Source organism: Cyprinodon tularosa, unplaced genomic scaffold (assembly GCF_016077235.1).
Source record: "Cyprinodon tularosa strain WSP-4 unplaced genomic scaffold, ASM1607723v1 ctg197, whole genome shotgun sequence".
In the NCBI taxonomy this organism is placed as follows: domain Eukaryota; kingdom Metazoa; phylum Chordata; class Actinopteri; order Cyprinodontiformes; family Cyprinodontidae; genus Cyprinodon; species Cyprinodon tularosa.
This window is the reverse complement of record NW_024038720.1, coordinates 1,893,228-1,919,712: the sequence shown is the minus strand read 5'-3', so window position 1 is coordinate 1,919,712 and position 26,485 is coordinate 1,893,228. Positions and strand designations below refer to the sequence as shown.

Below are 26,485 nucleotides of genomic sequence, written 5' to 3'. Positions count from 1 at the left end.
TTAAAAAATGTTTGAGCTGCAAATTGAAACAGATTTTTTTTTTCATTTTCTTTTTAAAATAAGTGCATTTATAACATTTAAAATAAGAAAAAAAACAACTGCATTGTCACATTTCAAGTGCATATTATCTAACTATCTTATTTTAAGAGTTTAAATACTCATTCCTTTGGCAAATCATCTTATTTTATTACTCAGTTGAAGGGTAAATACACTTCATTTAAGACAAGTTATTTCTAGATTTTTTTCTGCAGTGTATAAAATCCTGATAAAGAAAATAAATTTTACCAAAAAAAAAAAAAAAAAGAAAAGCAAAAAGTTAGCTATCTAGAGCAAATTATCAAGTTGCACAGGCATAGCATAATATGTATTTCTGTCACTTGGATTCCTTATGGGTTGTGTTTTAGTTGTTTATGCAGTTCTTTTTCCATTAATGTGAAATTGCTGAATAGAGATGTATGTACTGTTGATTTATTGTCAAATTAACTCTTCTATCCAAACTACCATCCAGTAATGATCTTATTCAGGGGTTCCCAAAGTAGAGGTGGGAATCTCTATTAGGGGATTGAGGGATGGTTTTCACAATCATGGTGTATTTTTAGGTCAGACTTGTATCCTTATTTCTTTTCATAAATGTAACTACACAAATACATAAATTAGGGGTCAAAAGAAAAAAAGACAAAAATATAAATAATTTCAAGTACTTACTTGAGACAGAAATCTTTGCTCAGCCCCTAATTGTAACTGCATAAACTAACTAACCTGAAGAATGTTAAATAAAGACATAAGGACTCACACACCTTACTAGTTATTCTAATTTCGTCAAGCAAAATCAAAAAGTGAATGACAGCGAAAGAATCAGTTGTAGGTTTACTCACGCATGATCTCCCTTATGGTCACAGGCTGAGCCAGAAGAGCTGGAGGACTGGGCCCCGCCATGTTGTAGGCCCGCACTCTGAACAGCAGTCTGTCTCCCGTGGTTAGGTTTTTGATAGTTGCTGATGTTCTCTCTGTAAGACCCTGTATGGCGGGAACCCATTCATGTGCTGTCATTGAGAGAATACAAGTTGGAACCATTTAGTTGTCCTCTGTGTGTTATGATTTAATAACAGAAAATGATTAGTGATCATGACCTGTACAAGTTGCTTTTAATTGTTTCTATTCATCACTTTGCTGCAATTATCCCATTCTATTGATAAACTATATAATGAACTGTCCTTATCAGAAGTATGCAGGTGGCTGGCTCCAGCACTTACTGCCCTCCTTGCAGTACTCGACCCCATAACCCTCCAGCTCAGCGGCGCCGATCCTCTCCGGAGCTCGCCACTTCAGCGTGATTGAAGTGTCGCTGATGTCTTCAACGTGCAGTCCCATGGGCTCGCTGGTAGGGGCTTGGAGGACCAAAGAAAGGAAAAATTGACTCTTTTGGCAGTTAAAGAATTACAGCAGTGAATTCTCACTGACCACTTTAAGATTTTGATGAGCCGGAGATCTGTTTTATGTTAGGATATACATTAGAGCAGATGTACTATAACAAATATGTTTTATTACATTATTATTTTTATTTATGGCTTTTTTGCATAATAGTTTAATGGGAACCCTTCAAAGAGGGGCGTTATGCAGGTTTTATGGTGTAAAATGTCTTACATGATTTACATCTCTGTTAACTGGTCACTGCTTATACACAGTTAATTCAGGCAGTTTTTAAGTGAGAAACCAGTTACCTAATCAAACTGTTACCCTTTAAGCCTGCAAGTGGCGCTTTCTTTCATGCAATGAAATATGAGCTCTTTGTCAGACCAGCGTCTAAGTGCCTGCTGTGTTTTAAGTCCAGTGGGGATAAAAATGACATGGTTTCCATGTGCATAAAAGACCTCAGCCCATTGGTAACAAGCCCTGCAATACTCTAAATGCAGAGGTGCCAAAAGGAAACTACTGTTACGGCACTTTGTAACAGCTTGGCTTCCTATCTCGGAAAATGCAAAGGATTCACATGCATTATTAATAGGGATAAGGACAGAACAAGTGATAGACTGCTAAACTGAGCTTTGTTGGAGAGCTCTGTTAGCTGCTCATAAGGATTAGTTAGTAAACTGATTATTTTCTCTATACATTGTTTGCCTGTCAGGTCAGCAAAACTAGGCAAATATGGGGGGTTAAAAAGAAGTAAAACCTTTCCTTATGTGAAGGACAAGATGGTTCAAAGTGCTGTACATCAGAACCAAAAAAAAAAAAAAAAATACATAAGGGGCTTATATATATAAAAAAAACAAAAAAAAAACCAAACAAACAAAAAAAGCACTTTGCAATTTTATCAGGAAAAATTCCGGATACAAAGTTACTGAAATTCCATTAAAAAAAATCAAGAAGAATAAGAAAATCAGAATTCTTTCATTTCTCACTGTAAAGAGCACAAAATGTATTCCATAACAATCTAAGACACAACAACATACATGGGAGTACAGGTGGATGAGGCAGCCAGTGGAAGGCACTGGCCTTGGGTTAGACAATAATTGGAAAACACAGGGGGTAGATGAGAATGAAAAAATTCTTCTTTCACTTTATCCTTGCAGGGCATGATGTAAGGTTGCTAAACAAAAACTGCATGAAGCGCATGGAAGCCATCATATAATGTAATCCTCCTGTGTTTGACTGTGTGTGACTATAAACGGCATAAGATTAAAGATAAAGATATTTTTGCGAAACTTTTTTCTTCAAGACAAGTTTAACATTATATTAAAACGCAACTCTATATACAGGACAAATTAAATGAACATATACCCATTGAAGACCCTCATTGCTGGTGTAAAGGATTGCAAGAGGAAGTGACAATATTATATGCTCATCTCATGTGCAAATTAACGCTTTATGATGTGGGTGGTTCCTCCATCACCCGGACCAAAGATGTTTGCATTACAGTGTTAATTCCTCTATTAGACACACAAACAGCCCTCTGTGTGATTTTGCTAAGATTAAAGCAGCTATACTTCTCGTAACACAATTTAGAAAAAAAAATCTCCATGAGTGGAGCGTGAGTAACGACCTCTGCTACCGAAAATGACTAAAACATCTTTATGACTAAAGATACAAAAAAAAATAAAAAATAAAAATTAGTGTCAGCTTCTTCATAAACACTCACCAACTGGCACAAAGGGCTGGGAGGCTGGACTGTGATGAGACATGCCAATGCTGTTGACGGCATAGACTCGCATCTCGTATGCCATGCCTTCAATCATACGCCTGGCCTCGTAGGTTGTTTTAGGAATAGGGTCAAAGTTCAAGCGCATCCACCTGTAGCTCCTCAGCTTCTTTCTTTCCAGCACATAACCTTATAATGTAAAAACAAAATATATAGAATAATCAATGGCTTGCTAGAGAAGTAGGCAATACAAAAATAAAGGTCTGATTCGTTTTTTTCCTGTTGCCATCAGACTTTACAGTGCAATAACTAATGTGCAATCACTATTAAATACCCTGTGCAACAACGTGTTTTATATTCAATACTCAGTTCAATAACTATATATATAAATACCTACTTATAATAATACACACTGAATACCCTGTGCAATAACTCTGTATAATAACCCTGTTAAATAGGAGATTATATATATACGGTATATATATGGACATGCTGTACAGATTATTAACCGATTATTCTTTAATAAAGGACTTTAGTTTTATACTAAGCCTTTTTACTAGCCTTTCCTAGAGGGACCAAAGATTTAAAAACACAGAGATGTGCTTTGAGCTTCAGCTTAAGTGCTATCATGCTTAATGAAACCCAGTATCTCACTCTTTTCTTTTGCTAAAACAAAACTTGGATGACTAAATAGACATCTGAAGATTTCTCTTTCTTATTCATGTGTTGTTGTTTTTTTTGCCCAGAATGAACAAATAGCTGATATAAGCTAATAATAGAGGAAACATTTTAGAGCCAAAAAGGTGGGAGTCTGAGGTATGTAAGCCTATAGCTGTGCAAAAAATTTAAAAAATTCATATTCAATCACATTTGCCACCACTGTCTCCCAAACTTCATAAGTGAAAGTTTAATAGATAAAGATTTGGAAAATACTATTTGAACTTTTCAAAACACATGTTTTAATTTCAAATAACTAAATGCATGTCTTGAAAGTCTTGCATTTTTAAAATACTTTTAGATGACAGACAATAATATCTGCTATAAACATTTCAACAAATAAGAAATGCTGTTACCAATGATTGGCTCTCCACCATCGAAATGTGGGGGGTCCCACTGAACGATGCAGGAATCTTCCCCCACGCTGAGGATTTTAGGAGCCTGTGGGGGATCTGGAACATCTATGGGGTAAAACAGTCATGAATCTAAAACAAATGTTTACTTCAATCGTTATTCCACCTCTATGAAAAGGCAGATTATTTTTGTCGTACCAACAACTTTGACATTGATATCGGCTGTGTCTTCTCCGGCTGGGTTACGAACCACCACAGAATAGACTCCCTCGTCCTGTCTTTCAGCACATTCGAGAGTGAAGATACAGTGACCTTTGCTAGATTCCACATGGACCCTGCCGTCTCCTTCTGTGATGACCTAAATCATTAAAAAGATGGTAACTTAAATAATGCAACTTTGAACCTCTATTCTAAGTCAAGAACAAGGTCTAAAATTATGGTGTAAATGTAATGTATCTGTTGATAACTAGGAAAAAAATAGCCCAGGAAAGACAATCTGCCTGAGGTTTGTGCGCTTAAGTAAGGCCTTTTCAGACTTTATGTATAAAGTCCAAAGCCACGGATGTTATCAATTGCAATACTGTGCAACCTCACATTCATAGGCAGAAAATCTGCTTTTTTTCCCCCGTCTGTAACATTTTATCATCCTGTTCATGTCACAATTAATTGCAAATATCCTCTTTATCATACCTGACTCATTGACTTTTTAAAACAGGTCTTGTAAAGCAGGATAAAAGATGAAGCATCAAGTGTTAGTGTATTTTAAAGTGCATGAATTCTGTTTCATTTGTCTTCCACTGTATAAAGCTTTAATGCACAAAATATTTACAAATGATATACTTACTGTGCAGCATGTCTCCTGTCATCTTTGAAAAGTTTCAATACACAAGCTTACCTTAACCAAGGGTGATGCATGCTGTTAGTATCATGCTCATCTTTTGTTGAACAAAGAAAACCCACTGCTAAACAGTGGTAGCTGTTGGAGACTGTGCTGGGTATATAGTTAAAACACAAAAAGCAAATCAGTTCAATGTTCTAACTTTTTTTTACATTGACGGCACTTTTAAAGCTCAATAATGCCAACTTGAAAGGACGGTGATGGAGTTTCCTAAATAGCTTTGTTTATAATTTAGTTTCATTGCAGGTGAGACAACAGGAATCAAATTTCCAAGAAGGCTGCCTTGCATTTAAACCTTAAAACTTAACAAAAATATGATTATGATTCTCACATAAAAGCTTAACAAATAGGTAAATTGTTTCATTTCTTATAATTTACACATTACTTTCCTTTAAAACTTTCTTGGAAATGTGGTTCCTTTTGGTAAGAGAATGAGTATTGATTTACTAAAACGTAATGCTGACATTGCCTTGAGTTATTTAAAGGAGGCTCTTCAAAAGGGCAACCATTAACATGCACTCACCTCTCCATCATTCAGGGTCCAACAGGCTGAGTGCCCTGCCTTCTCTTCTCCATCAGGTTTTACAGAACTAGCCTACATTTAAGGACAGCAAAGCCGTGAAAGCTGATAATAGGGAGGGTGGATAATCTCTATTTCATCTCAGATTATTCCTTTTAGATAACAGTAGCACTTTGCTCATTCAGCTTGGTAAAAACAGGGAGAAAAGCATTAGTTTTTCTGAGATCAGTGAGGCAATGTTTTTAAAAGTGATAAGCAACCTTTAGAGCTTGTGATTTGTTAAGACACCTTCCTTAACTTGCAGCTTCCTAGAATGACGTGTTGCTTTCTGAGCTGGTCTCAGAGGTCATACCTTTCATCTCTCTGCACAGATGGCTCCTTTCAGCACATTGAAAGAAAGCAAGTGTTACATCTCTTCTACCTTCTCTCCTTTGGTCCAGATCACTGTGGGAGCAGGATCTCCTGTGATAGGGACGTCCAGACGTAGTTTGTTTCCAGCCACCACTATGATAGTTGAATCAGTAGTGCGGCCCATGCAGTCAAGATGGATCTTGGGAGGATCTTTGAAAGCAATGCAAATGCTTATAGTGAGGTCTAAATAGTATTTTGCTTTATCTAAATGAGTGTGAGTTTTTAATTTGTACCTTGGCGTGGCACAAAATCAATCTTCACCTCTAAAGAATAGATAAAAGGAGAAAGGAGAATGTGTTTAGCTTGTAACCATCAGTTGATGACTTTGGAGTTTAAAAGGTCAAGAAAAATTGCTACCCAGAAAATTAAGTTTAGCAGAAAGGTTGAAAGCATGGCCATCTGGGACAAAGGTGTAGTCTCCTTCATCCTCTGGTTTTACGTCATCGATGGTCAGTTTGTGGATTCTGTGTTTTAAAAGTTAAGAAATCATGTTATTAGATGCATCTGTTTATGCATGTATATGTTGTATGTTTAGTGTCCTCACCTCCCAATATGGGAGATGTTGGTCCTGGCGTCAGGCTTTACTTCAACACCATTCTTGTACCAAGTTCCCCTCACATTCTCGTCCGACACCTCACATTTAAACACCGCCTGATCTTTTGCTTTTACTGTGAGGTCTGCAATGCTCTGGTAGACCTCCAGTTCTTTCTCTGCACAATAAGAAAAAAAGCAAAGCATGCACAGACAGCTCAGAATGCAAAAATCAAGGCCCTAAGACAAAAGTGGCAATATCTCTATGTGAGTTATGATGAAATGTAAAATGGGTTTATCCTAAAATAATATGTAGGAGTTTTACATTATATCTATATATCAGAAGAAAAATTTTCATAGGACATATCTTTGTTGTATACAAAGGGCACAGCAGTCAGCAGACTGCCAAGATAGAATAAGCAGATATGGTGGGAATGGCATTATAATAGAAACTCTGATGTGGGCTGGGGTGTTGATCCCCATAGTGTGGCAGCTGCTCATTCCTGGCAGGTTGGAGTTCAATTAACGAGGCATATAAACTTAACTAAAAAAAAAAAAAAAAACAGCAGAAGGACAGCCCCTGAGACACCATAAAAGATCAGTAAATGTTTATAAAAGGAACAGCTTTCGCCAATGTAAAAACTTTTAATTTTGATTCTCTGCACACACACACACACAAAAAAATTAGGAATGTATAATAATAATAGAACTTCACTGATCTCACACTGGAGAAATATACCTCTGCATTTAGCCCATCCCCATGGGGAGCAGTGGACTGCCTTTGTATGGCACCCGGGGAGCAGTGTGGGGTTAAGGGTCTTTGCTCAGGGACCCAGAGTGGCAGTCCATGGGAGTGGGGCTTGAACTCAGAACCCCTGGGTTCCAAGCGCAATGCCCTAACAACTTGCCCACCTCTCCCCCATGTGCATAACATATGGTTTTATCTTTAGCTGAAAATGTGCATATTTTGCATACATTGGTATGCAGGGATTTAAGTTGCCCCGAACATTTATTTTTGCAAAGAGGATATAGATTGAATAATCTAATCTAGAGACAAGAGGAAAAAAGATATAGCACAGATCACTGCCCTTCAGACGATATGTAGCCCACACCTTCTAAGTTTAGCTGACATACACCTGCTGCTGGAACCTGGGCAGACCGACGCACGCTACACAAAGTCAACCTGCTAAGAATGATACGCTTGCACAGCCAGCGACTGGTAAGCTATGAAAAAGTCTTTAGCTATGTGTATTTGGACAATAGTGAAAGAGGAAGTAGCCAAAGTATGGCACTCACCCTGTACCAGCAGTTCAGCCACAGACTCTCCTCCATTTGTTTTGACCTTGTAGTGTCCACCATCCTCTTTGGTGGCTTCATTAATGATAAGCACATGTTTGCACCCATCTTTCTTGAAGCGATATTTCAAAGATTCATCTCTTGTCAGCTCAACGCCATCCTTCTCCCTTTACAGGAAAAACAAATGTCATTTTCAGTATTTTGGGAGATGTTTGAGGTTTAAGATACTGTATCTCATTCATTTGTTTTCTTTTATCCGTTTAGGATCTCTCTATTTTTCCTCTTAAATAAGCTAAGTTAAGAGGATACTCTAAGAAAAATTGAGTATTAGTAAATGTGTTAGAGTCAATAAAATAAAAAAGCTCACTGAAATAGAGCTAATCTAATTCAACGATATGACTATGAAAGTATTTGATTTTGGCAAGAATATTATTTACATCATAACATCTTTACTGGAAAAAGATCTTCATTTTTTCAAGGCAATCTAATTTTTATTTAATGTTTAATAACCTTTCAAACCTTTTAATTATAATCTGTTTTCATAAAAAGGAAACTACTGAAAACTAAATCTCACCATTTCACATTGGCACCTTCTTCTGACACTTCGCACTCTAACTCCACCCGCTCACCCGTCATCACCATCTGATCCTCCAGATTTTTTACAATTGTGACAGGAGGCTCTAAAGAAAAACAGATGAGAAAGAAAATTCAAATATCCGTGGGTTTGCTCCAAATTGCCTATAAATATTTACCTTTGACAAAGAGCTCCGTTGTGCATTTCTCCTCTCCCACCATGCAGGTGTAAGCAGCATCATCCGCTAAGGAGCAGTGATTAATGGTGAGGTAGCGCATGTTGCCGACACTCTCAAATATGTACCTTTTAAAGAACAACATGATATTCAAAACAATCCATGGTTTTATATGGGTTCTTACATTTTTACAGAAACTAAGTTGAGACTTACTTGCTGAAGATGCAGTGAAAGAATAAGCCATAATGTTAGAGATACAAATGAAGAAGAGAGAAGTAAAGATTCAAAGTTAACTACATTTTAGTCCTTGCTGATTATGTTGTAATGAATTCTTATTGTGTGTAAATAAAGTCAAACCTTCCAGATTTTTGGATCTCTTGTCCATTCTTTAACCACTTCACCTCCATATCCTCATTGGCAACCTCAACTGCAAGCTTTATTTTGTGGCCCTTTAACACCTGGTAGGCGGGATCCAGCTTTTTGAGGAAAGCTAACCAGAAATACATCACATACATAATCAGTCCTTTAAGTTTTTCGTAGTTTCAGATTAAACAATGCATGTCATAATCCCAGCATGCTGACCTTCACTTTTTTTCTCTTCCTTCTTCATCTTCTTGAGTCTCTTGAGCATGCCTCTCAGGTCGGTAATGCCGTACTGGAAAGCAATCTTTTCGTATTCTGAAGGGGGAGCATGACTGAGGATGTTCCACACTTCAACATCTGAATCCGTGTTCCCATGAACCACTTTGATGGACCTTGTGCAACCAGACAATGGTGTTAAGATCAGGGATAAAGCAAGAACTTTGAAATGTTCCTCATCAACAGAACTTTACAACTCAGCCTTGCTGCATTAAAAATGCTTATTATACTGTCGGTATATTAATAGTTTTTTTTTTACTATTTACAAATCATTTACAAATTGATCTAAAAAGGAAAGGTGTAATTTTTATGAGATTTGGTAAACATCCAGAGTTTGATACGCAATAGATTAACATTATATTCTTGGTTTGTAAAAGTAAATGTTACTTACTCTCTGTTGACAGAAGATCATCCGGGAAGGATAGAGAAACAAAAATTAGATTTTTAAATGTGGAGAAAAACTATTAATTGATTTAAATATAACTTTTTAAATGTATATTTATATTCACCTCTTTTTTAATAAGGCACTGAAGTCCAGTTCTCCTGAATCTTCTTTACCATCTGTGCTACTGCAGAAAGCATCAACAGGAAATCACATGGCATATTGACTTTAATCCTTCAAAGAATACAAATGCTTCACTACAGATTTGGTTTTCTTTTAAGACATTTCATATTCCTTTGGTGTTCACAGAATTAAGATTACCTAGCCTTTTTTTTAACCTCTGTTTAAAGATGTTAGGTACACACTGAATTTGGCAGATATAAGCCTGTTACCAAAGAAGGTCAGAGAACTCTTTCTAAAGATTGTATCTTAAAAAAAATCTTTAAAACTGAAAGTAATGGAAGAAATTGTTGATAAAAGTAAACAAAATTGAAAGGCAAAGGTTTAGCATGCGGTGCTTTTTATTTGGGGAATTATGTATTATGTATATGTACAACAATACCAGTGGTTTGTGTCCTGGTTTGGCAGCCATAAGCCCAATTAGTTAGTATGGCAGATTTCGTTTTCTTTTGACAGAACAAATATTGTTATCTTGCAAAAAAAAAAAAAAAAAAAAAAAAAAAAAAAACAGCTTATGTGCCCAAAATACTTGCTTTGCTTGCAGGGATTAGCTACCAGAGCAAAGAATTTAACCAGACTGAAACAGCTGTTTTAACAACAAAAAGCTGAAAATGTTAATAAATCAACATGCAGAGATAATGAAACTAGCATTGGTTCAAAATGAGTCTGAGGTGAGGCCACATCAACGCAATGAGAAAATAATGGTGTGACTGTTTTGAGAAAATCTAATATAGAATTGCTACATAAACTCTTAGCTAATAGCTAAATATTTTAAGTACAAAGTTAATGAAACGGTTTAGTTTAACGAAATAGGTCAGAGGTCTAATTATTTTAAAATGACTTAATAAACTTGGTGTTTAATTATCTTTAACTAATGAAGGTTTCTTTGTGAGAAAAACAGTTGGATGCCTTGCTATCTTAAAGTTAATACAAATGAAAATGCCACCAGGATTAATTGAATTTGGGACCTTAAAAGCCCATCATCTGAAGTAAATGTGAAAAGGAAACCATTATCAGGACAATCCAAGCTTTGTATTTTTTTGTATCAAGCTGGTAAGGCAATAAAAAGCTTTAGACTTTATCTCAATACATTGTCCTTCTTAGAAATTGAAACCTCTATCATTACAAAACTAGCTTGAGATTTGGTTGTCATGATATAATGATATTTTAATGATCTTGGTACTGATGGACTGACTGGATTATTGGTTCATTCCATCCACCTGCCAGCTCCGCCCAGTTTTCATTTACCTTTCATCAGATCCACCTGTTCCAGCTTTTACTTAAACTGTTGTGGTCTTAGCCATCAGCGCCAGATTATTTGAGCTGTAGGTGAGAGTTCTCTAGTGCACCCTGTTTGTTACTGTTTCTGTTGTTTCTGCCTTTGGACCTCTGAGCCTGCCTGGCCCCATTCTGATCTGTTTGCCTGACCTGTCTTCGGACTCCTGCTGGAATTTGCCTGCTTACAACCTTGGATTTGTCTCCCGTCCCCGGCTCGGATTTCCCTACGGTACCTCTTCGGATCTCTGATCTTCTGCCCTGGACTTCTGCTACCTCATCGACATTGGTTTTGGCTTCTCCTTCCAGAAACTCCTGCTCTTCCTAATCTACTGGCTCCTGCTATTCATTTGGCTCAGCAGTCTTTTTGGCTACGGCTCCTGGAACTCTCTGGGTGTGTCCACCGCATGCTGTGTTAAATCATCCGGCTGGATTCCACTTCTTCCACTGGGCTTGAACTGAATGTTATAACCAGGTTAATGACTCACAGGCTAGTACTCGTCCTGCGTCAAACTTACGTGGTCATTGGTAACCTTTTTTCCCCTTTATAGGGATTCCGGCCGTTTAGCCCTGGCTGCTGACCCGTGGACTTTCAAAGGAGTCAATAAACACTTATAAATAACTTCACTCTGTCTGCCTGAATTCTGGGTCTAACGTTCTGAGTCCTGACAGATATAACTTAACTAGCATAACAACAACAAGGTTTGAGATTGAAATATCTTTATTTATAGAAACAACATAGTTAATCATGAAGTCCTTATCACTTCAAAGCAAGCTTAAAATATTGATTGCATGATATTCTAGGTTTAAAAGTTAGCCTTTTGGAGTTTTGGAGAAATTTAGAGATGAAAAATGAGTAGCAACCCTGTCTTCTCTTGTCAGCATCAGCTGCTAAAAACTCATGATCTGGTCATCGCTTGCAGAGGTGCAGAGGTGACTGTTCCTTATGAAAGTCACATGGCCCGTTGCAAAGAAGGGAAAAAACATGGCAGGGAAAAAAGAGGGTGCATATAAATGTGATATGTTGCAAAGGCCTCTTGCAATAATTTCATTATCCAAAAGCACAAAAGCAACCAATCAGACACTAACCTTAGCCATGCTCGTGTATTATCAGTGGGATGAACAGTAAAACAGGGGCAAAGACGTGACAATCTCCAACCTGTGATCTGAAAGCATTTGAAGGTGAGTGTCTGGTATGTGTGGTGAAGTTACAACACATCATAGCTCCACTTCCTCTGTGAGGCAACCCCACTGGAGCGTGTCTGCTGCTGAAAAGCCTGAATGTCTTATCACATCCTGCTCTTTCAGTACAATAAAACCACCGTCAAATCTCACTCAGCCACATGGATGCTTGTTCAGCTGCTTTGGCTGTTTTGATTGAGACTCAGGAGGGGATCAAAGGGAGCTGAAACACATGCTTCTGTAAGATATTTAAGAGTGTAGCGCACCAAATCCTAATATTCTTAAAAATAAAGGTAAAAACCATGTTGATTTTAATAGATAAATTCTAGATTTTGCTCCCTGTAGATCTTCCTCCTAAAGTCGGCCTCAAAACTTGGTGAACTGGTGGCTGGAAAATCAAAACACTGGATTGTTTGATGTGACTTCAGATAATGATCAGCCTATCAAAGAGAGAAGAGGTGCTGTTTTTCTCTGCCACTAAACAATCCATGTCTTCAGAATTCCACAACGGGCCTCCTTGGTTCCACCAAATCTTTCCACTACCTTGTCGCTGGTCCACTTCTCTTCTTATCACCTTCACTCCTGATAGATTAGCACAGTTATTTACCACATTTATATATGGAAAGTGCATTCAAACCCAAGACACAGTTCTTAATTTTAATTATTGTAAAAAATGGGGGTGAAATGAAAATTGATGTTACTGAAGCGAAAGCAAAAGCTGCCAAAGCTGTCAAGCTGGGGGATGCATGAGTAAGTACTGACAGCAGATGGAGCATGAGAATGTTTTTGTCTGTTGAGCGCACCCTGTGCAAAAATACTTTTCTGGCTCAAAAAGCAATTGGTAAACACTACAAGGAAAAATGCTTGGCAGGGATTGTTTATTATAGGCATATAATGTCACAGAGGTGCTTCAGACCCAAACCTTTCTTGTTCTTTACACATGGAAAGTTTACAAGCTATTTTGAGTTGTTCAGCTCCACTAACATCAATCAAATCCTACTTTAAAATACTTATCTTTCATCTGCCTGATATAAAATGAATATTTTGATTAAACCTCTAAATGAAATAAAATTGCTTGGCTGACAAAGGTATAGTGGACAATCTTTTGTTTCCGGGTTGATCATCTAAATAAGTGGTCCTCCTAATTGTCCTACTTGCCCCAGTTAGCTATCTTTTTTACGCATGCGCATTTTCAGGCGTATATGTGTGGTGAGCTACGGTTTCAGCCATGCATTGAAGCTCACCTTTCTCACCCCGATTCTTTGAAAATGGCCGAGGGTTGTAAGAGAAAACCTGTCTACAAAGTGTTTGATAGAAAAGAAAGGCTTCGGAAGAGGTAGATATACCCCAGAATGCTTTGCGCGGAGAGCTCTCCATGCAAAGTATTATAGGATTTGCTGTCACATCAGCATGCTGTCGCCATAACCTGTCACCAGTGGCGCCACCTGGGGGTGGTCAGAGGGGCATGGCCATCCAGTGCAATGCCCTGGCCACCCCACTCGGCAGTGTAAATTGTAGTAGCATCAGTTTAGCATTTCATCCCATCATGCACAGCCAGAGACCTAACATTAAAAAAATCACACAATAAACCAAGATATGATAAGGTGTTTACTTAAGTCTTTTTGATTTCTACAGGCAGCTTTACCACAATAGTAGATTCAGAACCCTGAAATTATGGCTTTAGTTTCAGTTTGCCACCCCAAGATTTTTAGTGGCCCCATCTGGCCACTGGTATGAAACATTTCTGAATGCGCCACTGTATGTCACTACCCCACAGGGGCGACTCATAACAAAGATGGCGCAGGCACTGCGCAGTGGAGGAGGGGTTACATGACTGACAGGGATCAAATAGCAGTGATCACCAGTCTGAACGGTAAGTTAACTGGGTTTGCTATAAAGTCCACTATATAGTCCCCACGCTATAAAGTGATGTAGGCATTTAGGGGTTAGGTTGGACATACGGGTACAGGGTTGTGCATGTCCATTTTTTTTTAAGTGGAGAGGGTGGGACTTCTCAAAAATTCGTGAAAATCCTCCACTATACCTTTAAAGTTTGATCTCCTTTACAAATTTTATTTGAAAACCCTAATTTTTTTTTCCACAATATTTGAAAACTAGATTAGTCCAGTTCAAGAACATATCAAAAGGGCCTGAATCTAAATTATATGATTTGCTGTAAATTAAGTTAAACTGACAGGGATCAAATAGCAGTGATCACCAGTCTGAACGGTAAGTTAACTGGGTTTGCTATAAAGTCCACTATATAGTCCCCACGCTATAGAGTGATGTAGGCATTTAGGGGTTAGGGTGGACATTCGGGTACAGGGTTGTGCATGTCCATTTTTTTTTAAGTGGAGAGGGTGGGACTTCTCAAAAATTTGTGAAAATCCTCCACTATACCTTTAAAGTTTGATCTCCTTTACAAATTTTATTTGAAAACCCTAATTTTTTTTCACAATATTTGAAAACTAGATTAGTCCAGTTAAAGAACATATCAAAAGGGCCTAAATCTAAATGAAATGATTTGCTGTAAATTAAGTTAAATGCTGTCTGAGTCACTTACGTGCGCCTGAAAGCGGCTCGTATATCCAGGCCCTCAGGAGCCCGGACATCTGTAAGGCAGAGCAGGAGCCCCCTTAATCACCTAATCTAAAACATCTCAAATCCCAAGTAAAATGCACTACAATAACAACTAGTACCCACCATGCACAGTCAAGTCAAAATTGCAGCTGTCAAACTTGTCCTTGGATGAAACCTCACATCTGTAACCTCCAGCAAAGTTAGCTTTGGCAGCAATGATATGCATCTCAAATGTGTACACCTGAAAACAAAGACATAATAACACAAGATTACATACAGATGGTATGATATCATTGCTTACTTATAGCATTTTTGCTGCTCAGTTCAAACCTCCATTGGCATATTTATGGTAGTAAATGTCTTGCTTTGCTTAGATTAAAAAAGGATAGCATTTACAGGTAGTTGCCCACTGTTACATAATACTGCTTCTTGTAGTTGTAGTCTTATTTTCTGCATATTTATGGGCTGATAAAGATTTAAAATTAAGATCATTTACCACTAAAACACAATAATAATGTATTTTTTTAATAGGATGGATCTACCTTAGTGTTGCGATCATAAGTTTCCTTTAACTGTAGGTGTTTTCCACTCTTGCTAGCCAAGTCCATCCATTTCCCTTTAAACCATTTCACGCTGGGTTTCTTCAGAAGAGATTCAGCATTTACTTTAGCCATAAATGTGATGTTTTCACCTGTATATGAGAAATATACATTTGGTTTTATTTTTATTTCACATGTAGCAATAAAGCTTTAAAGAGTTATCAGCATTGTAACATCTTAACTTTTTAAATGTAAACTTAAAGAGTTTCATTTAAAGTGTTTATAGTGCTTCATTTCTTATCGCTGCTGCACTTTAATGAAGATGTTAAAGTGGAAAAAAATGCAAATGATTAAATGTGAACGTTAGGTCCATGCCAAGAATCTATAATCAAGGATCATATAAGTCATTATGAAACCATGATGAACAGTGGGGTTGCTTGCCTGTATATTTGCAGATGTATCTGTGTGCGTGTGGGTGAAGGTAGAAGTTTGTGGTTATACGGTGCATGTGACTGTCTGACTACAAGGGGAGATTGGTTTCACGGCTCTGGTAGGGAAACTATTTTTAAGATTAATTGTTTTGGATGCCTTTTGCCCATAGACTTATAGAGATAGGCGCCAGCCCTCTGAGACCCTGAAGGATAAGGAGCAGAAGATGGATGGATGTTCTGAATTTGTTTCTGTTCCATTTTCCTGTTGCCAGTGGTGCAAACAGTGTATTGCCCTGGCAGATGGGATTTGTTGCAATGTTTTGACCCTTTTCTGGGCTTGTTGGTAGACAATCCCCTGCCCTATCCTGAACCCCCAACTTAGTCCGTCCTATCCTGAGTTGTTTAGCTCCCATATCCCTGTCATGTTGAGACACAAGATGCTTTCAATCACAGTAAAAGTTTGAAAGCAGCCATGAGGTGAGAGGTGTTCTCCATCCAGGAGTAGTGAAGGAAAATGAGAATGCCTGGGAACTTTGTATTGCCAAACCCTCCCACTGTATGCAGAACAAAGTATGTTCAGTCTCCCTGGACCTCCATTAATCCTCCATAACCCCTTCAGTCTTGATAGTGTTAAGGATAAAATTGAATTATGATTTACTATGTACATGAATCGTATATAAAATCTGCTCACCAACAGTGACTTCTCCGCTCTGAGGTTTTTCCGTGAAGAGTCCAGTCAAGTCCTGCCTGGTGTCTGGAGGGTGTCCATCTGAAGAAAAATATAGGAAGGGTTATATTGCTGCATAATGTTAAGTTTGCTGCACTCCAAATTTATTTTAATGACAAAATAATAGCTGCACAACGGATCAAGCGATTTTCATGTTCATTCCTCTAGTAATTTTAGACATCCTGAATACTGGGGGACTCTTTTAACTTTGAGACTAAAAGCTGCTTGAACTTTTTTGTAGAAAACACAAACATTAAACAAAAATCAGTATTTACTGTTGGATAATTACATCTCTTTTATGAAAAAATAGGTTATAGATTCTCAAAAGGAGAGGACTCAAATTGGCGAAACAGATGATAAAGAACTATGAATGAATAGATAAGTCTTAACCTCTTTACTCTTTTAGGAAACTAGTCTCAGCATAGTGTTGTAATGGTTTATAGATTGTTCATATAATAAAATCCAACTGTAGGTATGTTTTGCACTCAAAGGACTAAAAATCATGAGTCTAGAAAAGTAAGAGGGTTTGAAAAGTGAAATGTGTGGGTGACCCGATAGTGGTACCCAGTAACTCACCCTCAGCTGGGTGAGCCTGATCTGTTGGAGCAGAGGTTTCTCCCTGTGTAGCTGCAGGAGGTGGAACCTGATCAGCTTTAACATCCCCAGGTTCAGCAGTGGGGGGCTCTACAGGAACCTCTATGTTTATTTCATTATGTTGATATCAAAACAACACACAAGAGAGAAAAAAAAATCAGTAACACAATAGGAATTATTATTATGTTTTCTTATTCCCAATTGAGAATACTAAGAGCATTTCATCTATGACATCACAATAACCCTTTTTTATCTGAGTGAAAACATGCGTGGTTGAGCATTTAACTTAAAATAATCCTTTGTCTTATCATCTCTAAAAGGCCAGCCAACATTTCCACCTGTTATCAGCAGCCTCTTATTGTGGGCTCAGAGCCTGTTGAGTGATGGTTACTGATGGGTAAATAAAGTGCTGTTACTGAGGTTGAACATACAGCAAAAACATGAGTGGTGTACTTGTGGGCAGCTTCAGCCATGCATACACAACTTTTATTTTGTTGGCTTTCTTCTCAGCATTTGCCTTTACCTTGGGATTTAGACATCCTAAGGATGCAAGAGTAACTGTCTAGCAGTGCAATGCTATTCAGTCTCACAAAGCAAACAGAGGACAATACAGTGTTCAATAGCACTGGTGGTTTTGAAAGAAAAATTTGAAACATTTTAGGATTTAAAAAAAATATATGGGAAAACAAAGCATTTAAGGTACCTTAACAGATAATTTCCCCAAATTATCACTATGCACAAATCCGTAAATGAAACACTTAGCTAAACATACAAAGAAAGCACTATTATTATTATTATGTTTAAAGTTTTTCCTGGAGGGTAGGGTAGGCTTTTATATCTGGTATAATTTGCTTCCGTACATTTCAGTACTTCTACCTCTAGGGCACTAAGAGTTTTTTCACTCTACATTTAGTTCCCTAATACAGCAGATCCCAAACCATGTGTAGGCCCCCTCACAGCTTTTGCAAATTAATGGACAAGGCTACAAATTAATGTAAAAAAAAAAATCTAATTCTTTTATGCTTTTTCTTTTTTACTTTTATCTCTCTTGAAGCTCTAACTTCTACTTCTGTTTAGCATGAGATTACTAGTCAACATTTTTTCAATAGTGTATTATATTCACACTAGATAACCAACCTTTCAACAAACTGTAGAGCCTCAAAGTACAGTTTTAAATCCTCTTTTTTAAGTTATGATATAATATTGCATTGTTTTTAAAAATGCAAATAGTTACTTTTGATTATTTACACCAAATTTTCTGAGGACCCCATAGTGTCCCCTGGCGAACCCCAAGGAAGCTGTGAGCTTTTTTTTTTTGAGGAGCATCGTGTTCTTGTTTTGGAAGCCTGAAGTGTTTTGCAGAACCCGTGTACCGAACAGCACCAATCTCATATGCCTCAGCTTTTCCCAACAAGTTAGTGCTGAAATGTATGGTAAAATTGGTAAAAGTTCTGTCACTTTTTCAAGTCAGGAGATTTGACCTAAGCACTTTACACTACATTCAGTCATTCAACCATTCACGCACACACAGATGGTGGCAAGCTACATTGTAGCCACAGCTGCCCCGGTTTTCACTAACAGAAGCGAGGCTGCCATACACTGTGCCCTCAGACCACCATCAGTAGGCAATGCAGGTGAAGTATCTTCCCCAAAGACAGAACAACACTGAAAGCTGGAGCCAAGGCTCGAACCAACAACCCTCTGATTAACACCCCATGTGACTTCATCTACAACACTTCAATATTTTGTAGGTCTGAACCCAGTAATTAGGCTAGTTGTTTTTATAAATTTTTTCGATCTTAAATCAAATTGTAAACTGAGATTTATCGGTTGAAAAGTTTATTGGATATAAAAGTATTCATGTCATGTTAAACCAAATTGACCAAATATTTAAAAACCAACAGAAAACACTCTGTTCAAGAGATTTGATCCGAGGATGGAGAACGCAGTGGAGAAACATCATTAGCATGCAGTGCATCAGGTGTTAGCTCCCTCAGTGGTTTTCTGAATTGAGTGATCTGCTTTGTGCTCGGTGATAACTACGCATGCTGTGGATAAGTGATCAGAGGCCTCATATGTACAGCTGCAGCATCAAAGTCTCCCACCTGGCTTTGATACGACCCGCAGCTCAAACCTGACCTTTGAACCACCAGCAATCACAGCATAGACACTGTCATCTTCCATGGTGATATTTCTTATAGTGAGGGAGTGCTTGTTTCCATCGGCTGTCACAGCATATTTGTCGCCATTGGCAATGTCTTTTGAGTTGCACTGCCATTTCACTTTAACATCAGACTTCTCTGTCTCAGCTTCAAAAACAACGAGAGAGCCTTCCTCTGCCTCCCGAGTCTTTGGTTTCTTGGTAAATGCTGAAACTAAAAACAAGGAGTCAAAATCTTTGAAATGTAAAGAAGTTTGACTGTGAACTTATTTTTTTTTTATTGTGTCGCTGAGCGCTGATTCACTGTGTGTGCTGTGAGATCATTCAGCAGATTTATTCACTATCATTGCAAACATATGGAAATCTATATGGAAAAAAGAACAAGTCATATTTGGAAAGCGGCAACTTATTAAGCCTTAAGTCGCCTGCTTGAGAAAGGTGCATTGCTTCCTCTTATGTTGATTTCTACTCATTTGAATGAGAAAGCATTAGAGTGTTGAGAAACATCACCAGAAATACCATATAAAAACGACCTCATTATAAACAGAATAAATTATTTGCATGCTAAACATACACACAAGAGGTATATCCTAATTAAAAACAATAAATACCTACCAGCACATCAAAGGGGAAATTAAAGTTTATACATTTCAAACTCAATCATTGATGATCTTATTATACTTCACTGATCTCCTATTTACTAAGTGTAAATGTTTACAATTTGTTGCGACTATTTAGTCAAACTTTGACAGGTCAGTTGCTCTGATTCATCTTAAACACTTTTCAAGTAATGAAAAAGGCTTATTGACTTTAGGAGTAACAATTAAGACTGGTTACTGGTTTTTGACAAATCTCTTCCTATGTTTCAAGTCTACAATGCATTTGTTGTGAGGCCAGTTGAAAGCCAAAGAAAATAACAATTTATATATTATTTTAAAATTGTCATTCATTGATGCAGAACAGATTATTTTCTTTCATGAGCGAGTACAAGCAGAATGCATTGAATTAATGGATCCATGAGAATACTATTAAAGATTAAAATGTTAAGTGTTAAGGATATATATGTTAAGGATATATAAGTGGCATCGCATATAAGTCCCCCAAGAGTTTAAAATGTGATAAAAAAAAAAAAAAACTAAAACACAACAGGAAGTTTGAAACATTAATGACACAACTGGGCAGACATTTAAAAAAAAAAAAACACTATTGCCTCTTTTCTAACATTTTTCTTCCTTTACCTTTTTAGGGAAGCATTGCCAGTTTACCAAATAAATGCTTTTTACTCTTATGGTCTTTACATCAAGTGCTGAGGCTTTGTTTTCTGTTCACTGTGAGAGGCTTTGCATACTTGCACTTTCCATCCCCTGCACCAATACAGTAACGTTCTTTACTCATGGTGATAAGAACAAGAACAAGGTTCCTTCTGGATGGATACATCATACTTCTGTGATGTAGGCAATTGCACCCTAACAACACTTATGTCTTGGGGCTTATCTTTTTATTTTGCCTGGAGAGATCACTCTTTAAATAACACTTCTTACAGTGAATATCTCTCAAACAGGACTTAAACTTCATCATTTCATCTAAGTTTAGCAGAGAAATGGAAAGCAGATTTTTTACAACTCTGGGCCCATGTCAGCTGGAAATGAGCCAGCAAAAACATTTCCGGTTGGCTCTTATGCTTTAGATATCTGCAGACTATTTTTCACACATATCAGGTGTCTATCTGATAGGGTGTGTCATTATTATCCGTGTGTGGCCTGCTCTTCATTACCAAAGCTAAAGGCATATTTCCCTTTTATTAAAGCTGGCCCATGAGAGTAACTATATTATCATTATCTATATCATATCTATACAGGCCGCTCCGTATCTTACCATTCTTTAACATAACATGATGATTTCTGCAGTGAAGACGATCACTTTTATCCTGACAAAAAAGAGCTTTCCAACAAACAATCTTCTTCTTTAAATTATATTTACTGGCAATTATTTTTCAATTCAGTTATGGCTGGTAATGATTAGACATCAAAAATGTAAGTTTAAATATCAGGTATCAGGAAAGGACCATGTTTGACAAAACTAAACATTGATAAACATTATAGAACTAATGGCAATGCACAGTGTCTTTAGTGATCTACAGAAAGAATAAAAACAGAACCATCCAATTTCCTTGTAAAGGTCTTCACACTGTGCCTGCGTAATACACCATCTGTTAAAGTTCTTGCTTTGTCCCTGTTTGGAAAAGTTGCTGCCCCCAAACAGTTGTCATCCTCAAAAGGGGTCTAAAAATAGTACAAGTAAAAGCTCTGATGGTTGAAGTGTTCAACACACAGCGTGGTTCGCCTGGAATCCTGACCTATATGTAGGTGTTACATAGATAGGGATACTATTTTCATGTTTAAATGTGGGACAGTTCGACACAGGAGCATGGCGTGAAATAAAGACTAAATAAGTGAAGGATATATATATATATATAAAATATAAAAGCATAATAATTTTTAGCAAGGCACATTAAAAACACTACAATTTATTGCAGTTATCATCTCAAAGAGGAACCTAAACCTTTGTGTTACAATCCACATTGCAACACTTCCCATTGCATTCTCTGAAGGTCCTTCCATTTATTAACTATGTGTGAGCTTTTCCCTTGAATAAGGTCTTCAGGATATTTATTAGGAAATGTTCATGACTTCCAGGTAAACTAACATGCAACTGCATGAGTAAATACCTTGAGAGAACTAATGCATGCAAAGGGAAAAATAATAAATGTCATTCCTCTCCACTGCAGTGGTTCTCCAGTTGTATGCAGTTTGACAGGTTTATCCTACACATTTGCCTTTTTTCTAAAAGATATGGGTAGTAAAATTGCTGCTTTGGATGGCAAGTCTGACCTCACTTCCTTTGTCATGCAACCACTAAGTTCAAATTGGAGGTCATTTTTATCTTAAAGCCTGTGCCTTCCTCTGTATGGAGTAACCACATCAAAAGCAAACATCTGAGGTAACGTGGTGATGGGGAAAGCTCACAAAATAAAATATTGTATGTTTCAGTTTATTTTTTGAGCATCATAAAAATTGAATTGATGGATTGGAAAATAAAAAAACAAAAAAACAAAACAAAATAAAGCGGTAGACTTATGAACTAAGTTCCTTTTAAAATGATTTCTCCATCAAAGAGACCGCAGGGTGTTAATAACAGCTATTAGTATAACTACAGGCTCAAGATGATCCAAACAGTTACTGTGCTGCACAAATCCTTCACACTGCAGGTCTTATCACACACAAGTGAGCCATTTGGACACCACTGTGCCATCTGATAGCTCATACAAGCAGCTCATCCTGAATCTCAAAGGGAAAACCATGGCTATCATTTGTCACGTTGGAATCCTGTTGAGGATTTTGACTCTCTGGATGATTTTGAGTATGCAGCAATGTGGGAAATGTGACAAGTGTTGAGTTAACCTCATACAATGTCTCCACCTGCGGGTGCTTTGACAAGAGTTCCTGACGTGACTAAGTCGTTTCCTGCTGAAAGTGTAATGAATGTGGACCATGCTATTGCACCTGGTATGTGCTTTTTTTTGGCTCCCATTACTGTTATTTCATCATGAAACTGAGCCACAGAAAACAATCTAGCTGAATTTGATGAGCTAAAACCATAATGCACATGTAGGTGTAATAATTAATGCTTCACAGTGTCATTTATGTTAAGCTTTATTTACTTGTAACACCTTGTACACATTTTAGTGTTTGTCAAATATCTTAATTCAAAGATTTACTAAACAAAAGTTAAAAACTTTGTTGATACTGTATCTGATGTTTACAGAAGAGGATTAAGGCAACTGAAAAAAACAAAAAAAAGTTAACTGATTTTTAAATTTCACTTCAGTCTAATATGGGAAAAAAGTCAGAATTCTGACTTTAATCTCAGAATTTTGGATCTTAATATAGATGGGCACCATTAAAAAAGAGATATGGGAGCACTCAGCTTCACTGACAAAGATGTGAGTTGTTTGAGAGGGCCAGTGACACATTGATGGAAAACGATAGATTTAGCAGAATTTTTACGTGCCCTGATGGGTCTCCATTGATACTGTTTCGTTAATGGAAGAGCAGAAGGTGATTAAAACAAGAGAGCTAGTTTATTCTCTAAAACCGACATGGCTACGGCTTGATGAACATGTTTGTTAGCTGTCAGAATTCAGTCCGAATTCTGAGATTAAAGTCAATATTCTGACTTTTTTCCCATATTAAAGTGAAATATTTTTTAAAAGTCAGTTAACTTTTTTTTCAGTGTCCCTAATCCTCTTCCATACTGTTTGGTTGTATTTCCTTATTTGTTTTATTTTGATAAAACACATACATATATAAAGTTATTGTGTCCCATAGAGCTGATAAATGAGGAAACATACCTTTCTTGGCTGGTTCAGGCATCCTGAATGATATCCTCGCTCTTCTACAGTATTACAACCGCTCCAGTTTGCTCCCAGGGTCAAACCTCTGCCTTTAGTAGTGGTCCTGTTTCCAAACCCAACCCACCCCTGCACCATTTTCCACCCCAAACCTAACACAGTGTGAAAAAAACAAAAAACAGCCTCTGTTTCTTCATGAGAGCAATGACCTGTCTCCCACCACCCCACCCTGGTCATGTCTGACCTTGAGCTATATTTCGACCATCCTTTCCACACCACCTCAGCTGAATGATAGGCCTAGAGAGTGTGGGAAGGGATGCAAAACAGCAGTTATAATTAGAACAAAGAATTCAGGAGAAGTTTTTGTTCTGTGTCCCATGTCTCAAATTTTCTTTGGTCTCTATCTGCCTAACACAGGCTGTATTCTCCCTTTAATTAAAGATAAGACTTAAGTCAATTTTTTTTATTAAAGATAATAAGTTCTGTAAAGCTGAAACACTCTGGACTACTATTCCTCTAAATATCTTTTCAGTGCAACTGCACAAAAACCACATACCTTTAAAACATAGTTCAGAACAGTTTTCAAATCTGCTTAAGAAAAACAAATACAATGTATAAATATTGTTATAGCAGTGCTTTATCAAACAGTGAAAAACATTTTTATCAAGATGTTACATTGCTTTAAAGAGGGGCAGAAAAGAACTGGCAGGAGGTTTGGTTTCATTTTGACAGTTTATAAAAAACAAGTATGCATAGAATAAGGATTGATATGGAGTAAACAAAATGATAAAAATCTAATCATTCAAAAAACTGTCAGTGTTGTATTTAACAAATTCTTCACTGAGAGAATCCAGTTATTTTTAATATTGTATTTTTCTAAATAGAAAGGTCAGACTACCGGTTGTACTTGAATGCACTGTAGAAGCCACCTGTTGGGGAAAACCCTGTTGCCAAAGTGACTCTTCTGTCGGTAGTGATATGTGGTTTTATATCTGCTGCTTATGAACCCATAAATGACATTTGGGATGATTGAAGGGTATAGGGAACTGGATTAAGATTTTTGTCTGCTTTTTCGCTGGACCAACGAAGATTGCATTCATTTAATTGTCATTTTAGGTAAGTAGTTATGTCATTTCAATCTGAAAAACTCACACGAAGAGAAAAGACAATTAGGAGAAATTTATTAATACAATTACTTTGTCTTTGGCGCTCAGGCCTCGGCAGGAAACATAGCGCTTAAATTTGATAGACATGCATGAACAGGAGCAAAGAATAGGTCTGTTTCACCCACAGGCCTGAAACTGGTGGTGGAGTGGAGCAGAGATGGGAAGTAACGAAGTACAAATACTTCGTTACTGTACTCAAGTAGATTTTTCTGATATTTTTACTTTACTTTACTACTTATTTTTATGGCGACTTTTTACTTCTACTCCTTACATTATTAGACAAATATCTGTACTTTCTACTCCTTACATTTTAAAAAATTGGCTCGTTACTTTAGTTTTGAATCATTTTAATGGAGTTACCGTTATTATTTTTCACGTCATCAATACCAAATTCAATCTAATTGGATGGGAATCTACATTGCATTTGACGCACCACTACAAGATGAATCGACAGATTCGGCGATATTCATTCGCGGCAAATCATTGCAGCTTGGTGGCGGTGGCGTTAGCATAGTAGTATGGACGACGAGATGATTGAAAATGAACACAACGGAGATCTAGTCCTATTGGCAGACATCCATTTAAAATGTAGGCAACAGCATTAAAAAAAGTGGTTTCTACTTTTACTTTTATACTTTAAGTAAATTCACAACTGTACTTTGTTACTTTTACTTGAGTAAAGAAGTTTAATCAGTACTTCCACTTTTACCAGAGTATTTTTTAACACAAGTATCTGTACTTTTACTCGAGTACGGAAAGGGAGTACTTTTGCCATCTCTGGAGTGGAGATAGAGGAAGTTGGTCAGTCTGTAGACTGCTGGTTAGCGAGACGGTATGCTGAGCTTTATGGGGAGATCCAGTGGATTGTGTGAGCTGATTCTAGAGCTTCACTCAGGGACCTGGAAGATGGAAGTCCAATTTGGATAACACAGATTAAGAGAACTTGTCCATGATGAGCAAGCATGAAGCGACAGTGGAGAGAAAAAACTCCCTGTTGGGAAGAAACCTCTGGCAGAACCAGGCTCAACATGGCGGTCTTCTGCTGGATCGGTTAAGATGAGACAGGAAAAGGAGTAAGAGTCCGGGAGGAATGGAACTCTGATGAAGCTTTAGCTACAATGGTGGAGGAGGGGCTGGAGGTGGGTTAAAACGGTGTCATCTGAATGAAGTCACAAAGCGCATCCGCCGCCTGCCTCCAGGAGCAGACAAGTGCGGATTGGAGGCCTTTTAAGATGAGCTTTGGATGCCGATTGGCTTTCGTGGAGGTGTGGTTCAAAACTGATTGGCTGTGTCGCAGGTGGATGTAGGAGAGCAATCAGTTTCTTCAGTTGAACTTCCGCCTAGGCTCCATTTAGAGCTATGTAAACTCTAACCATTTAAAAATGCAGACAGAAGGTATTGGTTCAATTCACCTTATATGACTAGATTATAAATAAAAAGCTCTGTGCACAGATTTAAACTTTGAAACTGCTTATAAAGAGTTTGCTATTATTAGTGATTTTACTACTTTCTAAAAGGTTTTTGTGTTCTTTTGTGTTGCGTTTTTTTTAGCCATGGAGTCAGCCATCATGGCTTCCCCCATCTCTTTAATAAAGAAGATTGCTTAT

At 37.5% G+C, this 26,485-nt stretch overlaps 1 protein-coding gene across 5 annotated transcripts in view; it reads right to left on the bottom strand.

Moving 5' to 3' along the window:
* Positions 1 to 23,862, bottom strand: part of mybpc3 (myosin binding protein C3) — a 40,660-nt gene extending 16,798 nt beyond the window's left edge. The window contains exons 1-26 of one of the 5 annotated variants that reach the window (XM_038283852.1): positions 23,713 to 23,852; positions 19,246 to 19,515; positions 17,123 to 17,242; positions 16,511 to 16,588; positions 15,392 to 15,540; positions 14,973 to 15,090; positions 14,833 to 14,881; positions 12,813 to 12,851; positions 9,760 to 9,819; positions 9,642 to 9,644; positions 9,194 to 9,366; positions 8,969 to 9,101; positions 8,825 to 8,827; positions 8,615 to 8,739; positions 8,437 to 8,542; positions 7,863 to 8,029; positions 6,580 to 6,745; positions 6,393 to 6,499; positions 6,269 to 6,298; positions 6,046 to 6,185; positions 5,628 to 5,699; positions 4,405 to 4,564; positions 4,210 to 4,314; positions 3,137 to 3,325; positions 1,254 to 1,388; positions 876 to 1,043 (exon numbers count right to left, since the gene is read on the bottom strand). In XM_038283852.1, the coding sequence (XP_038139780.1) occupies positions 876 to 1,043; positions 1,254 to 1,388; positions 3,137 to 3,325; positions 4,210 to 4,314; positions 4,405 to 4,564; positions 5,628 to 5,699; positions 6,046 to 6,185; positions 6,269 to 6,298; positions 6,393 to 6,499; positions 6,580 to 6,745; positions 7,863 to 8,029; positions 8,437 to 8,542; positions 8,615 to 8,739; positions 8,825 to 8,827; positions 8,969 to 9,101; positions 9,194 to 9,366; positions 9,642 to 9,644; positions 9,760 to 9,819; positions 12,813 to 12,851; positions 14,833 to 14,881; positions 14,973 to 15,090; positions 15,392 to 15,540; positions 16,511 to 16,588; positions 17,123 to 17,242; positions 19,246 to 19,515; positions 23,713 to 23,734 (2,887 nt within the window). In that variant the 5' untranslated portion in view covers positions 23,735 to 23,852. Of the gene's footprint in view, positions 1 to 875; positions 1,044 to 1,253; positions 1,389 to 3,136; positions 3,326 to 4,209; positions 4,315 to 4,404; positions 4,565 to 5,627; positions 5,700 to 6,045; positions 6,186 to 6,268; positions 6,299 to 6,392; positions 6,500 to 6,579; positions 6,746 to 7,862; positions 8,030 to 8,436; positions 8,543 to 8,614; positions 8,740 to 8,824; positions 8,828 to 8,968; positions 9,102 to 9,193; positions 9,367 to 9,641; positions 9,645 to 9,759; positions 9,820 to 12,812; positions 12,852 to 14,832; positions 14,882 to 14,972; positions 15,091 to 15,391; positions 15,541 to 16,510; positions 16,589 to 17,122; positions 17,243 to 19,245; positions 19,516 to 23,712 lie in introns of all 5 variants that reach the window. The other 4 variants (XM_038283855.1, XM_038283854.1, XM_038283853.1 and 1 more) reach the window with 4 other exon arrangements.
* Positions 23,863 to 26,485: the final 2,623 nt, after the last annotated feature.